At 44.2% G+C, this 15481-nt stretch overlaps 1 protein-coding gene across 3 annotated transcripts in view; it reads right to left on the minus strand.

The window, feature by feature from the left end:
• Nucleotides 1–15481, minus strand: part of CAMK1D (calcium/calmodulin dependent protein kinase ID) — a 537115-nt gene that overhangs the window by 21302 nt on the left and 500332 nt on the right. For all 3 annotated transcript variants that reach the window (XM_066278887.1, XM_066278885.1, XM_066278886.1), the window contains exon 7: nt 563–675. In XM_066278887.1, coding sequence (XP_066134984.1) covers nt 563–675 — 113 coding nt within the window. The remainder of the gene's footprint in view (nt 1–562; nt 676–15481) is intronic.

The raw sequence follows: 15481 nt of genomic DNA on the forward strand, positions 1-15481 counted from the left end.
ACTACTATCCTCTTTTATCAACTTGAGAAATTTTGTCAGTTTACATGGGCCCTGGCTTCTTTACCCCTGAGGACAAAATGCTGAACTTCCCTGGGAACATTTTAAGCTGGTATGGTAGCTGAGACCTGGGTTCTGGAGTGAGGCTTGGGATCGAATCTCAGCTCTGCCAATTTCCACCTGTATGACTTGGAACAAGTTATTTCACCTTCCAGGCCATAATTTCCTCACCTGTCAAATGGAGCTAACAGTAATACCCCCGACAGGCTGTCCTGAGGATGAGCGCCTGTGCACAGCTCGCAGTACTCAGCACACAGTAAGCACTTGATATAAATGGTAGCTAATGTGGTTTCACTCCCAGGGTATGCAGATCAGGACAAGGCTAGGATTTGGTGGAGCAGTGAGTCCCTGTCCCATGGCTTGGTTTGGGCCCATTTCAAGCCTGCCTTCCAATTTGCAAGTCAAGCTCAAGCATAGGCCATCCTGAGCCCCTGTCCCGGGCCTGTTGGGGTCGGGTGGTCTGGGAATAATGTTCCAGGGCTGCCCACCAGGAGCCAAGACTCACCCGAATCGGAGATGTCATCCCAGTACGGGGAGTCGAACTCATACTCTGCCTTGAGGATCTGTTCAAAGAGCTTGGAGTCATTTTCATCATAGAAAGGAGGGTAGCCGCAGAGCCTGGAAGACAAGGCACAGTGAGGATCTGACAGGCTGCATCTCCTGGTAGCGGTCAGACAGCCTCCCTGGAAGGGCCAGCTTCATTCCAGCTGGGGAAATCCACACTGTGTGTGCAGCCCAGACAGCCTCAGTGAGGGAATCCCACACTCTGCTGGCACCGGGGCACAGAACTAAACTTGTGATTTAGTAAATAGCAGAAAGGGCTAACTCAGGTGATAACTGATGTCCACCTTAATTCCTGAACATTATTCAACAGAGTTCCATATGCCATAAAAGCCTACCAGAAAGCCTTCTGTGTATAAATGTAATGGATCTTATTGTTTACAGTATTGTCCCTTTATAGATGATGGGTTAATGGAAAAAACAAACAGAATACAAGATTCATTTTAACAAATCATTATAGGAACAAAAGAAAATTTCATCAGAGTGAGTACTAATTTGCCAGGCAGAGGTGGACTTAATGGTGGGCACACCGGGTGCGCGCCCTGGGCCCCGACCTCTGAAGGGCCCCGTAAAACCCCCACTTTACACTTTTTTCTAATGACACCAAGTTTGGTTTCATATGTGCAATTTTGACATTAATAGTACATAATTTTTTTTAAAATATGGTTAACATGTATTTTTATTTTCCCTGTCTCTCTTTTTTTCAAGGGGCCCAATATTTTCTTCTGTGCCTGGGGCCTCAACTGACCTTAATCCCCATCCAGCCAAAAGTCACCCTAAACTGTACACTGTCAGCCCACCATACCCAGACTGAGTATATTTGAAAGGTTATAGTTTTGCTCATTATTAAGCATACATTGGCACAAATTAGAATACGATCATCCTTTTCCACCAAAGCCTTTCAAAGTTGATTTTTAAATTGGGATGTTGGAATGTTGAAGTAACATATAGTTCTAGAGATACTGACAGTCATCTGACAAACATAATAGGAACAGAAATTTTCATTAAATACCCTAAATACAATTCATTCCATAAAATTATAGGTGCTCTCTCTGGTTCTGCTGTCACCCCCAATGCGACCTGACAAATTTCTGGACCTCAATTTTCTCATCTGAACACGAAAAAGACAGACTAGAAATTTTTCAATATTCTTTCTGGTTTTAAGATGCTGTGGTTCTATGGCTCCCTGCCCCAATTTGGCTGGTCAAGACCGAGGGGAAGGCCCTGGCCAGTTGGCTTAGCAGTAGAGCATTGGCCCAGTGTATGGAAGTCCCAGGTTCAATTCCCAGTCAGAGCACACAGGAGAAGCGACCAGCTGCTTCCCCCCCATCTTTCTTTCTTTCTCTCTCTCTCTCTCCACCTCCCGCAGCCATGGTTTAAATGGTTTGAACAAAGTTGGCCCCGGGGCACTGAGGATGGCTTCATGGCCTTGCCTCAGGTTCTAAAACAGCTTGGTTGCCAAGCAACAGAGCAATAGCCCAGATGGGAAGAGCATAGCTTAGTAGGGGCATGCTGGGTGGATCCCGGTTGGGGCATATGCGGAAGTCTGTCTCTCTGCGTCCCCTCCTCTCACTTAAAGAAAAAAAAGACTTAGGGGAAGAGCTGGTATGTGCTTGAAGTCCAGTCCACATGGGGCAGATCCCAGCTGGGACTCAACAGATGGGAAAGGGTGGGATTGAGGCTGGGGCTGGAAGGAACGGACAGACAGAAGGCAGGGTTGGATTCTGGAAGGCCAGGTGCAAAGCTGGATAAGACAGACCTCGCCCTCGACAACCCCCTGGGTGGCAGCCACAGTGGGAGTTCTGACCCCACACAGGCTCTGAATCCTCCCACATAGCCAAACTTTGTTCAAAGCATAGGTACAGCTTGGAGACCACCTTAATGAGAACAAATTAACAGGAATCAACAGATTCCAGGCCTGTGAAGGATGTGGCTTGTTGGCAAATAAGAAATCTCATAAAGGTTCAAAACAGCTTTGGTCCAGCTACTCCTGCTACGAAACGCAGTGTCACTAGCTTGGCTGCACAGGGGACTGGGTGACATTGTTAAAGGCTGTAGGACTTTCTTGGACTGATGTGATTCTAAAGCGTTTATCCCCACAAGGTTGATTTAGGGTCCCTGTGCCTGGAAAATTTCATTTTTAAAGATTTGCTACTTTTGGCGAAATGAGTAAGAGCCAGTGCTTCTGAAACCACCAAGCACATATTTCACTGCCCAGGAAACCCAGGAGCCAAGAGATGGATATGTACATTTCCCATAATGAGGATTAGGACTAAAAGAAATGTGCATATTAGGAAAGGCAGACAGAGCAGAATGTTAGTGCCTCTTGGAAAGTAACTGAATTTTAGATATGCAAGGCTTCTGTTTATTAACAATGGAGTAAGTTTCACTTTACACTCTGGCTTTCTTTTCAAGGAAAAAAGCCTTTAAGAAAATTCCAAGAAAGATTTATTCTTCTTGTACCAATTTTCTTAATGTATATCTCAACTTCTTCTGGTTTTAGCTCTTCTCTGGGAAGGAGGAGTAAGACTGAGGAAAGAAGAAAAGGAAATAGATCTAGCCTAGAGACTAAGTAAATTAAATTTTAAAAAGAGGATTTCAGAATAAGAACCGTTAAAGAACAGAAGAACAAACAGAAGTTATGAAATCTTTCTCAGAGCTAGACATTTCACAGAGCTCCCTGGCCAGGATATTTCATTAGTAAGTTTGTGGGCGGGTCCAAAGAGGAGAAGTAACAGGTTTGTGCTGTTTATCACCATACACAGGCCACTGGCATCTGTGGTCTTGGACCTGCCTTTGCATGTGTAATCTCTGTATGATTATTTTACACATAATACCACCTAAACAATTGAAAAATTATCTCATCATGCATTCTCAAAGAAAATAAAGCCATTCCCAATTGTTCTAGGCATAAACGTTTATGGTTTTGTATAACATCTAAACTTGCCAACCAATAACCAAGAGTTGGGCAACACACCTTCACAGTGCTCATCCACTGTCTCCATCCTAAGCTTCTATTTTCCTTATAGCTTTTAGTACCAAAGACAGACACAGAATGGACAGAAGGGAGCTGACGTCAGAATGGTGAGAGGCAATGAGCTATTACCTCACATTTGTAAAAATAGATATCATAAAAAAAAAAGAGAGAGAGAGAAGTGTTGGCAAGGATGTGGAGAAAACAGAACCCTTGTACACTGTTGGTAGGAATGAAAAGTGGTGCAGCCACTACGGAGAACACTGTGGAGGTTCCTCCAAATACTAAAAATAGAATATATGATCCAGCAATCCTACTCCTGGGTATATATCCAAAGGAAATGAAATCAGTACCTTGAATATACACACACAAACTCTCTCTTCCTCTCTTTCTTCCCCACATTCATTGCAGCATTATTCACAGCCAAGAAATGGAAATAAAATTTAAGTGACCACTAATGGAGGAATAGAGCAAGAAATTGTGAGATGTATATGTATTTATATATCACAACTTGATATATGTATGTACGCATGTATGTATTATTTATCCTTATAAAAGAAGGAGATCCCGCCATTTGTAACCACGTGGAAGAACATGGAGGACATTACACTAAGTGAAATAAGTCTGACACACAAAAAACCTGCATTATCTCACTTACATGTGGAACCCTGCCAAGTCAAACACACAGATTCAGAGAGTAGAACGGTGGTTTCCAGAGGCAAGGGGGCAGGAGCTGTTGGTCAAAGGTACTGGCATACAGTTATGTAGGATGAATAAATCTAGAGATCTAATGGGCAACATGGTGATTCTAGTTAATGATACTGTATTGTATCCTAGAAATTTGCTAAGAGAGTAGATTTCAGAATGTAAAATAAACAGTACAGAATACAAAAAAAATAGTAACAATGGAATTAGAAAATATGCTAAGGAGTTTGACTGTTAGCAATCATTGACTAGTATATGTATATCGACTCATCATATACACCTTAAATATATAGAATTTCTATTAAGGAAAAAAGTGGCGGCAGAATAAGTACCAGCCATGTTTAATATCAAAGTGACTTTTTATAAATTTTTTATTGTGGTAAGAAAAGTTAATGTGAGATCTAACCTCCTAAGTTTTTAAGTGTAAAATACAGTACGGTTGACTATAGACACAATGTTGTACACCAGTTCTCTAGAGCTTATAGATCTAAAACTTTATACCCATTGATTAGAAACCCTCCTCTCCTTTCCCCTAGCCCCTAGCAACCACCATGCAACTCTTTAATTCTATGAATTTGATGGTTTTCAATATCTCATTTAAGTGGAATCATGCAGTGTTTGTCTGTATGGGCTTATTTCACTTAGCATAATATCCTCAAGCTTTATACATATTGTCACATATTTTGCAATTCTGTTCTCTTTAAAGGCTGGATAATATTTCACTGTTTGTATACTGTATTTTCTTTATCCATTTATCTATTGGATAGACATTTAAGTTGCTTCTATATCTTGGGTATTATGAATAATGCTGTAATAATCATGAAAGTGTTTATCTCTTTGAGATCCTGATTTCAAGTCTGTGGATATATAACCAAAAATGGGTTTGATGGAGCATATGGTACTTCTGTTTTTAATTTTTTAGAAACCTCCATACTGTTTTTCATAGTGCTGCACCATTTTTCATTCCCATCAACAGTGTGTAAGGTTTCCAATTTCTCCACATCCTCACCAATACTCTTTGTCTTTTGTTCTTTTTATTTCTCCAAAGAAGACATCCAGATGGCCAACAGGTATATGAAAAAATGTTCAATATCACTAATCTTCAAGGAAATGCAAATCAAAACCACAATAATAGATTATCTAATACCTGTCAGAATGGTTATTATCAGGCAGTGATTTTTAAAAAGTATTTCCACATGGATCTCAGAGTACTTTGTGGTCATCATAGTTAATCAACTAGCATATACATGTTTACTTAGTGCCTTTTGTATACTTTCTGTGTAGCATTCATTTGTTCATCAAACATTTATTTCTCATCTACTACATAGCAGGTACTAGGTTTGATACATAATGAAGATATAATGAAAACTAAGAGCGAGTTCCTGCTTCAAGAGCTTCAGTGGGAGAGACACAAACAGATAATAGCAAAGACAGTAACAATGACAGAGTATGCGAAAATCGCTATGAGTCTAGAGAATATGAACATTGAAAATAATTCTTGAGAGAGGGAAGTAGTGGATAACTATACTTTGTCTCAGAGGATGAGCAGGAGTTTTATGGGAGACAGAGGGGGCCCCAAGTGGGGGTGGCTAACCAGGAACAAAGACAGGGAGGCAGAAAAGAGCAGTATATTCAAGAATGAAAGAGAAATCTGCTGCTGTTATAGCGTAAAATATAAGTCAAGGAGTAGTAGAGACAAGGCTGGTGAAATGGACAGTGGCAAGACCAGGGAGGCTGTGTTTCCCGTACTAAGAGAGACAGTCTATCCTTTGGGTAACCAGAAGCCCCTAAAAGGGATCTGGTTATAGACGGGGGAGGTACATGGGCAAATGGCTTTGCAGCTGAGGGAAAGGTCGGTAGATTTGAGGCAGGAAGACAAGTTAGCACTGTACCAAGCAAAGGAAAGACAGGTGGCTGCAGGTGGTGGCAGCTGGATCACGGGAACATAAAGATTCCAAAAGGAGTTGAGAGAGAGTTTCCAATGCGGTAAGTGAAGGCCAGGATAACACCAGGTCCCCAGCAAGGAGGCTGGGAGCCGCCATCATCCATGGCGGGGAACACAGGAGGAAGAGTGGATCCAGGGGTTCCAACTTCTGCCTTCAGTGGCCCCACTCAGGGAAGCAGTTCTGGGCAGTTGTTGTAGGTGGGATGGGGGTGGGGAGAGTCTGGCCCTCCACAGGGTGACTCATAAGACAGCCTGGCATTAGTGGTAATTAGTCCTAGTAATCACACTGGTCCTGCCGAGGCATGGGCTGAAGAAGGCTGGGAGTAGAAAGCTAGTAGTGCAGACATGGACAGAGAGGCAGAGAGGTCAGGAGGGAAAGACCAGCCAGGGGTGAGGCTGTGAGAGGGGCCAGTGCCCAGGGTTCTAACGGTGTCAGGGGTTTCCATTTGGTCCACACAAAGTCTTGAAGAAAATCCCTTTTCCTTAAGAAAATTGGAAGGAATCTGTCCCTTACAACTAAAAGTGCAAACATCTCACAGAGGATAAGATGAACAATTCCATTCTGGCTGGGGTGAGCTGGACCCGGTGCATGTGAAGGCAGCTGGCTGGCAGTGGGGACAGAAGCCTGAAGCCAGGGACTTGCTCTGGCCCGGGGATGCCAAGTTAGAACCATCGGCATTTGCATGAAAGATGGGAGAATGGATAAGATTACTCAGCAAGAATTTATAGACACCAGAGCTGCAGAATGATCCTAGGCTTAATCTGGCCCACAGACTTGTTTCGTGAGGCCAGCAGTGACTGAAAACAAATGTGACTGTGAATGCCCTTAGTAACAACCAGCTAGATCACCACAGTCTCCACTATTCCCTATTACACCCAGCTGGACACATTTACGTCATTGACCACCTGGCCCTTCATACTCTAAGTTGGTGACATTGAGTAAAGGGCTGAAAATGGTGGTCTGGAGAAGGCAGCTTTTAAGGGGAGGAGGGGTTATTCATTGTGTTTGGTGCTGCTGGCTACATGAGCTGCGTCAGCCCTGCTGGCCAAAATGCTCAAGGCATGGTGTGCGCGTGTGTGATATTCCTCCTCGGTAATCACAGCAGGAATTTAGGGAAGAATGAAAAGACTGAGTGGTGTGATCAGGTAAGGCTCCTGGGAGGAGGTATGACCTGTGCTATGATTCTAGGCTGGTGCCCATCAGACTCACCTAGGAAGGTGGTAAAACCTTAAGGTTCCCTGCATTCTCCTAAAACTGAGTGCATTGGAATCTTTTAAGGGCAGGGCCTATCTTTATGTTTGTTCTTTTTTTTTAATGTATATAGAAATTTATGTTCATAGTTTAAAAGTTTAAATATAGAAGAGTATTGGGAAAATTCTCTTCTTGATCCACATTCCCACTCCTGCTATTAATTTCCTGTGAAAGCTTTTTAGAAATTTTCTTGGCATGTAAAGCATGGATGTACGTGTATGAGAATTCAAATTACCTGGAAGTATCAACTAGATGAGAGGTTTCAACCAGCGGTTGAGAAACACTAGACTAGATGGCTTTATACAAACAGCTAGTTTGTTTCTTTGCATGTTCTAGAAAGCCCCCAGCATGTGAATAAAGATGATCCCACTTCAGGGGGACTATGTGTGATTTTTCCCTCTTAGGTTTCCACTGAATATCATCAGCTGGCTACCTTTTCCTGCTTTCTGACCCAGAAGACAGCAACCTACCCCAACTCTTCTGGGCCACATCTGCCCTCCTTGAGCAGATCCCTCAGGCCCCCACTAAGAATAGAGGACAAAAGAAAAAATGCCCATCAGGCAGTCTTCTGGCTGTACCAAACACTGACCAGGCATCTGCTATGTCTCAGGCCCAAGGATACAGCACTGAATGAAGCCATCAGAGCCCTTCTCTCATGCTGCTTACCTTCTACTTGGAAGGAGGGCAGATACTCAACACAAAAGTTTAGAATAAACAAGAAATATAAAAATAGACAGGAAAAATCATGTAAAGCTGGTCATGGGAAGCCACTGCAATTTCATCCTCAACAAAGAGCATTCCACTGCATATTCTGTTCTCTGTGCCTGAAATGCTCTTTTTTTTTTTTTTTTTTTTTTCTGAAGTGAGAAGCAGGGAAGCGGGGAGGCCGAGAGACAGACTCCTGCATGTGCTTGACCAGGATCCACCTGGCATGCCCACCAGGGGGCAATGCTCTGCCCATCTGGGGCATCGCTCCCTTGCAATCATTCTAGAGCCTGAGGCAGAGGCCATGGAGCCATCCTCAGCGCCCGGGCCATCTTTGCTCCAGTAGAGCCTTGGCTGCAGGAGGGGAAGAGACAGAGAAGAAGGAGAGGGGGAGGGGTGGAGAAACAGATGGGCACTTCTCCTGTGTGCCCTGGCCGGGAATCGAATGTGGGACTTCTACATGTCGGGCCGATGCTCTACCACTGAGCCAAGAGGCCAGGGCTATGCCTGAAACGCTCTTATTCCTTGCTCCCAAAGCTCTGCATGTGTGGCTCTTGTTCCATGATGTCTTTCCCAATGTCCACCTTGGCCAGGGCAGGCTCTCCTCTGTGCTCCCCAGGCACCACCATCATGGCATCCATGTTGGTTGATATCTCCAACCATCATCTCCTCTATTAGACTCTGAACTCCCTGAGGAAGGTGGAAGCTTCTCATTTATTTCTACAATCCTGGTACTCAGCCCAGGGTGTGCTTAGCAAAAGTCTGCTAGATGAATGAGTCTGCAAGTGCTTCAGGGTTTCAGGACTGTGCCCACTACCCCGCGAGCCCTCTCCCCGAACATTTCCCGTTTGTCACACTACACCTCAACCCCATTTCTTTCTTGGGTCCTCTCAAAAAAATGTAAAAAGGATTATTTTATGGTTATTACAATTATATTCCCACCTTGATTCTGATTCCTGGAGGAAAAAGACATGCCATATTTCTTTTGTATTTTTCATTAGCACTCAATAGTATTCCACAAACGTGTTGACTATTGTTTGATAAACAGGAAATAGTTCCAGGTAATATTTATGCATGTGTATGTGCATGCACACTCAACAGCACATATGAAAAATGACTTAAGAAGAAGGGATGAACATCCCCAAATGGGTATTTACTCTGGAAAAAGTAATTCAACTAAACTTTCCCAGGTGTTACAATTTTTGCAGTAACGCCTTCTAATGGCCAACAGTATCAGCTATCAGTGACATCCTTCAAAACAGGCTGGAGCAAGCACAACATATCTTCAAAAGTATTCCCTGTGCTCATATCTGTCCTGTGCCCTGACAGATTCTCCTCCATGGACCCATCTCCCTGTTCTGGATTCCGTCCAGCCGGTAGATGCGCATGTGATGACACAACTCACACTATACCCACTGTCCCCACATGAATCCTCAAACCAGAAGCTGAAAAGTATATGTGAAGAAGGACTTTGCATAGGAGAGGGATGAGCAGAAAACCATAGGCTTTTGTTCTGGGGTCCAGAAGTCATCATTTGGTTCAAGCCCTCATGTCAAACCCTAGGAAAGTGTGTGTCAGAGAGACAAGGAGATGGACTCAGGAAAATAGATAGTGCAGATCTGGGCAAACAGGTATTTGCCCAGGGCTCTCATTTAAAGCAGCAAAAGCCACTTTAATCCAATTCCACAGATTTTTATGGAACCCTGATGTTATGTCAAATGCTGATCATGTTGCAGTAAAGGAGACAGGCCCTGTTCTTGCTCTTTAGAGTCCATCCCTATTTGAACAGGACAAGTGGAATGTTGACTCTTCTACAGAAACCAGTTATGCTGTGCATGTCCCATCAAAGTTAATGACAATGGCCACCATCTGTTGAGCGTTAATATATTGTGTTTCCAGCACTGGGCTACACAACTTATCCATGTTGTCTCACTGAGGCAAGTATTTAAATCTTCCATTCCCAGATGAGGAAATTGCATAAATGATTAGGCAACTCGCTCATATCTAAGGGGTGGAACAAAATCTTCACTTTCCACATCTAACTCCAGAGCCAACTCATGTTAACCTTGAAACACTATGGCCAGATATTTCCCTGCAAAGATGTGGCAACACTATATGTACTCTCTTCCCAGACCTGTCTCTGCAGCCAGGACGTCATGTTTTCCTATCTACTCAATTTGGAAATGAAGCCAGACACAAGGCTTTAAGACTTGCCACATATTTTCAAATTCTATGTAGTCTCAGAATTATCCACTAATGACCATACATCCTGACTTAAATTTCTAACCTGTTACAGAAGGGAGAAAGAGTGATGCTGCCTCTGGCCATTACTTTGTGCAGTGTTATGACTGTGTGGACAGAATGTACTGGAAACCTGCATACAAAAGCTCAGCTGCTTGTATACCAATATTTCCAAGCATTGAGCTTCGAAGCCCTAAATTCTAGTAAGAGCTCAAGATTTCCTGAGAAATTTACCAAAAGCACATTTGTGAAGAAAGAGTAATTTTTATGCAATTAGACGAGGATACCATGAAATGAACTGAAATAGCAAACCTCTCTAGATAAGCCACGAAGAGGCCAGCTTAGGCGCAAGGAGTCTCTGAAAGATCCCTCTCTTCTGTTTCAGAGCCCTTCCATCCAAACAAACTCCCAACTCTGGTTGCCATTTCTGATGATTATTCAGTTGTCAGTGTGTACTGTTGCACTCAAATCCTTTTCATATAAAATATTTCAAATAAGTTTTGGTCCTTAAGAAGCACATTACAGATAATTAGAAAGTTTGCTTACATATATGTATTCCTTGATGCCCTGGTGACAATGGGTCAGTGAGGCACACCTCAACTCCTGCCCAGCCCCATGGTGTCCCACAAGATTGACAGAGGCTTTCTGTCCTTCACGTCCCCTCACAGCTCTGGGTGGGAGCTGAGTGCGGAATGAAGGCTACTGGACAAAATCAATCAGATCTGAGCGTTTCTCCTTTGGAAACCAGAGTCTGACCAATTCACAACAACTCTGCGCAGCACTATCTGCTCTTCCTTCTTGGCACCTGGTAGATATTCAGCGTTTATTTAATAATGGTCTTGAAGGGTAAGCCATCAGTCACCCTGCACAATGGCTTTGCAACACGCTCCTTCAAGACTCAGATCACTGTTGCTCACCTTGTGCAGCCTTTCTCCGAGCCAGGCAGGGCTCACGGCTCTGCCCCAGGAGCTCTCCAGCCCTTGCCTCTCATCTGGGTGACAGCCAGCAGCCGGGATTGTAACCTATCTGTTTACTGACTGTTGCTGCCAGCAGACAGTAATCAGCTTCAAGGCCAGGGAGGAATGAATCCATCTCTGCAGCTCCATCATATTGCCTGGCACATATCACGCTCAATAAATGTCAGTTAAGTGAGTGACTGTAAATCCTCTGCCTCCTCTTCTCTAGGCTAAATATTCTGAAGCACTTAGCTGCCACTTAAGTGACAGTTTTCAGGCTGAAAACTGAGGAGAAATCAATGAGGCTGAAATCAATATAGGAGAGCAGAGGAGGTGAGATGTTTTTCCATCTAGCCTGCAGCCACACTGTTCAGAGTATAAAAGTGATGCAGGTGAGATATTTCCTTCCTACTTCTCCCCCCAGGTGCCCTCTCTACCCCAGGGAGTTTGCAAAGACAACGTCACAGACATTGGTGGATCCTACCTTCCCTGAAGTCACTGGCAGGAAGTTGCTCCTATTATCATCTAAAATGCAGAATTTCTTTACTCAATTGCATAGCTTGTAACCACCCCACCCTCCCATCGCCACTGTGTATACCTCTGCATTCACACTTTGAAACCAAAGGTAATTTATGTTTGACTATTTCCTAAGGGGTTAGAGGTGAACCAACTGTCAACAGGAAACTAATTAAGTCGTTCTCCCGAAGCAGTGGAGAGAGGATCACAGACCTGTGAAAGAAACTGAAATGTGGTCAAGCAGCACTTGTGTCTCAGACTAAAGCTAAGACAAGGCAGCTAGTCCCCCCAGGGTCCACTCAGTACAGAATAAGGAGGGGAGATTAGGCAGCTTCCTGAGAAACCTTGGGAAGCAGCCACACTGAAATGCAGTCAGAGAATTAAAATCCGTAAACCTAGAATTATAACAATCAATCAGTGAAAGCTGTTGAAATAAAAACGATGAAGCTGGAATAAGGAAAGAGCAGGGCGATGGTTAGTCTCTAAGGCAGGAGGAAGGAGAGAGAGGTGTGAGAACCGACCAGCACACAGCCGCTCTGACAAGCCAGCAGGAATGGCTGTGCCGCTGGACAGCAATACCCTTGAGTGAGAAGGGGGAGGGGAGACTGATGCAGGCGTCATGAGAACAGCTAAGGTGGTCCGATTCCACTGCTCTGCTTCCTTGTTTTTAAAGGAAACTTCTGGTTTTGATTTGTTTTCTCACGAAGCATTTCTTTTCTTTATTTATTTATATTTTTTTACAGAGACAGAAAGAAAGTCAGAGAGAGGGGTAGATAGGGACAGACAGACAGGAACAGAGAGAGATGAGTAACATCAATCATTAGTTTTTCGTTGTAACACCTTCGTTGTTCATTGATTGCTTTCTCATATGTGCCTTGACCGTGGGGCTACTGCAGACCGAGTAACCCCTTGCTCGAGCCAGTGACCTTGGGTCCAAGCTGGTGAGCTTTGCTCAAACCAGATGAGCCTGCACTTAAGCTGGCAACCTCAGAGTCTCGAACCTGAGTCCTTCCGCATCCCAGTCCAATGCTCTATCCACTGCGCCACCACCTGGTCAGGCTCACGGAGCATTTTCTATCAGGCAGAGAACGTGCTAGGGCGATAACATGCATCTCCAATTACCTTGTGGGACACAAATCTCATTATGATTTAGTGAACTGACACTCTAGTTTTGTTTATTTTTACAAATCTCTTCTGAGTCTGGCTAGTGTGAATCAATTTACTGGGAGCATCTGAGCAAGATGAATACACATCTAATTGAGTTTCTAAACTTCTATAGCCAAAATCAAGACCACAGGCCCATGGCGGCCTGAATGAGCCAATGTGTCCTATTTTGCAAAGCTAATGAATATAACAAGATGATTGCTGCCTGCTGGCGATGCCAGTGAACTATTCTTACTCGTGTTAACGCTCCTCAAACCACTGTAACTCCCCTGGCTTGGTTATTTCTCTGGGGCTCAATAATGACTCCACACTCTGTCCTACTGAAGCTGGGCTCATGCTCTCATCCTGGGACATACGTATCTATAAGAAAGGCAGCTAGTAGCACAGTAAAGTAATGGTGATTACCTTAGTGAAGATTATCCTTTGTCTCAGAATGGACATGGCTTGAAGATTAGGCAGTCTTAGTTACACTCTTAACAAAACTGATTATTCTGTGCATACTAACCAGTCAATACTTATGTGACCTAGTTTAAAAAATTGAACAAGCCTGACTGGGTAGTGGCGCAGTGGATGGAGTGTTGGACTGGGATGCAGAGGACCCAGGTTCGAGACCCTGAGGTCGCTGGCTTGAGTGCGGGCTCATCTGGTTTGAGGAAAAAAGCCCACCGGCTTGAACCCAAGGTCGCTGGCTCTGGCAAGGGGTTAGTCGGTCTGCTGAAGGCCCGCGGTCAAGGCACGTATGAGAAAGCAATCGATGAGCAACTAAGGTGTTGCAATGCGCAATGAAAAACTAATGATTGATGCTTCTCAGCTCTCTCCGTTCCCGTCTGTCTGTCCCTGTCTATCCCTCTCTCTGACTCACTCTCTGTCTCTGTAAAAAATAAACAAATAAATAAAAAAATAAAAAAAATAACTGAACAATATAGGAGGCTGGTCAAGAAAAATATGGAGATTACTATAGTATTTTGCCTGGAGTATCTTCTAGGCAAAGAGCGCAGAGGTCACAGCACGGGTAAGTGCCCTCATCATCCATGGCAAGTACACCCTCAGTGACCAGCCTGCCCTAACACTCTAATGCCTCATCTCCTTAAGATCTTCCTCAGCTTTTGTATCAGTGAATATCCATGGCCTTTCTCCATAGCATGTTGTGTCCCTGAGCACAATTTAGGCAAGCGGTCATTAAATCATCTTCCTGAGCTGTGAGAAGAAAGGCAGCCATGTGTCATCACAAAATCGAGTCTGGTCAATTAAAGGCTAATCTCAACTTGAGCGGAAATCTTTATTTCCTCAGAACTTGTTGTCTTGCTGAGCTAGCTTTGTCACACTAGACACCGACACGCTCATCAGGGCAGCTGGCACACTCCACCCTCAATCCTTCCCAGAAGCCTAAGCTCCACAGGCAAAGATGTTTCTTATAAGTCCTGATCCCCACAGGGAAATTCCTGGCAGGATAAGAACCCATCAAATGTGCTATAAAAAAATAAGTATCCTAGATAGGAAAGAACATTTCTCTTTCCAAATGATGAGTAACATAGAAATGAGTGAGGAGGTCAATAGAGAACCAATCCATCAAGTATCCGCACTGGCAAAATTAGGAATGCTTGTATAGTCTATGGAGAGGAGAGAATTTGGTGCTGCGGCCTGTCACAGTCACCTTTTCTGCAATCTAATACCTCAGTGCGACAGGTCTGCCACATGAATATGTACTCCAAAACACCTGCAGAGGCCAACCTCTTTTCCGATTCAGGTGACATGAAGAATGAGGGCTCTGCACAGATCCCCACGGGATGCCCAGCTTACCACTGAGTTCTGACTGCCTGTCAGGCCTGTCTGCAGCCTTGCCCACTGTCTTCAGATGAAGGATGGGAATGGGACGACCAGGCACAGTGGGTCAGCAGGAAGTGGCACAGTCTGAGACTGATATCCACAAGTTCTAACTTCTAACACTCGTTCAACCCAGACCCAGCTTTGTGCCAGGACCCCAACCAGGCCATAGGCCTCCTCAGAATGTTTGTATCAGCCTTGAACATGCCTCAGGCACCACTGTTCCTGTGCCGGCATCTCTCCCCTGGTCAGAATGCTCTCTCCTCTCCTCTCTGCTTGTGTTGGCTTTCCTTACCCTTCTAAATGTACCTGGGATGGTGCCTCTTCCTTCTTGAATATCCATGTGCTCCATGGGCCTTCATCCCAGGACCTTCGAGAGCTGTGCACAAGCCTCCCTACGTGTCACTTCAGCTTCTCATGAAATCCCTTGCCCTACCATAAACCTTGTTAGTACTCTGCTCAGAGGCATTGTGTCTGTCATTTTCATATCTTTAGCACCTAGTACAGAGTTTGGAAAAGAAAAGGTACTCAAGAAATGCTAGTTGTTGACTGGCTAATAATAAATTCAAGACAAGTGGCTA

Source organism: Saccopteryx bilineata, chromosome 5 (genome assembly GCF_036850765.1).
Source record: "Saccopteryx bilineata isolate mSacBil1 chromosome 5, mSacBil1_pri_phased_curated, whole genome shotgun sequence".
Taxonomy (NCBI): Eukaryota; Metazoa; Chordata; class Mammalia; order Chiroptera; family Emballonuridae; genus Saccopteryx; species Saccopteryx bilineata.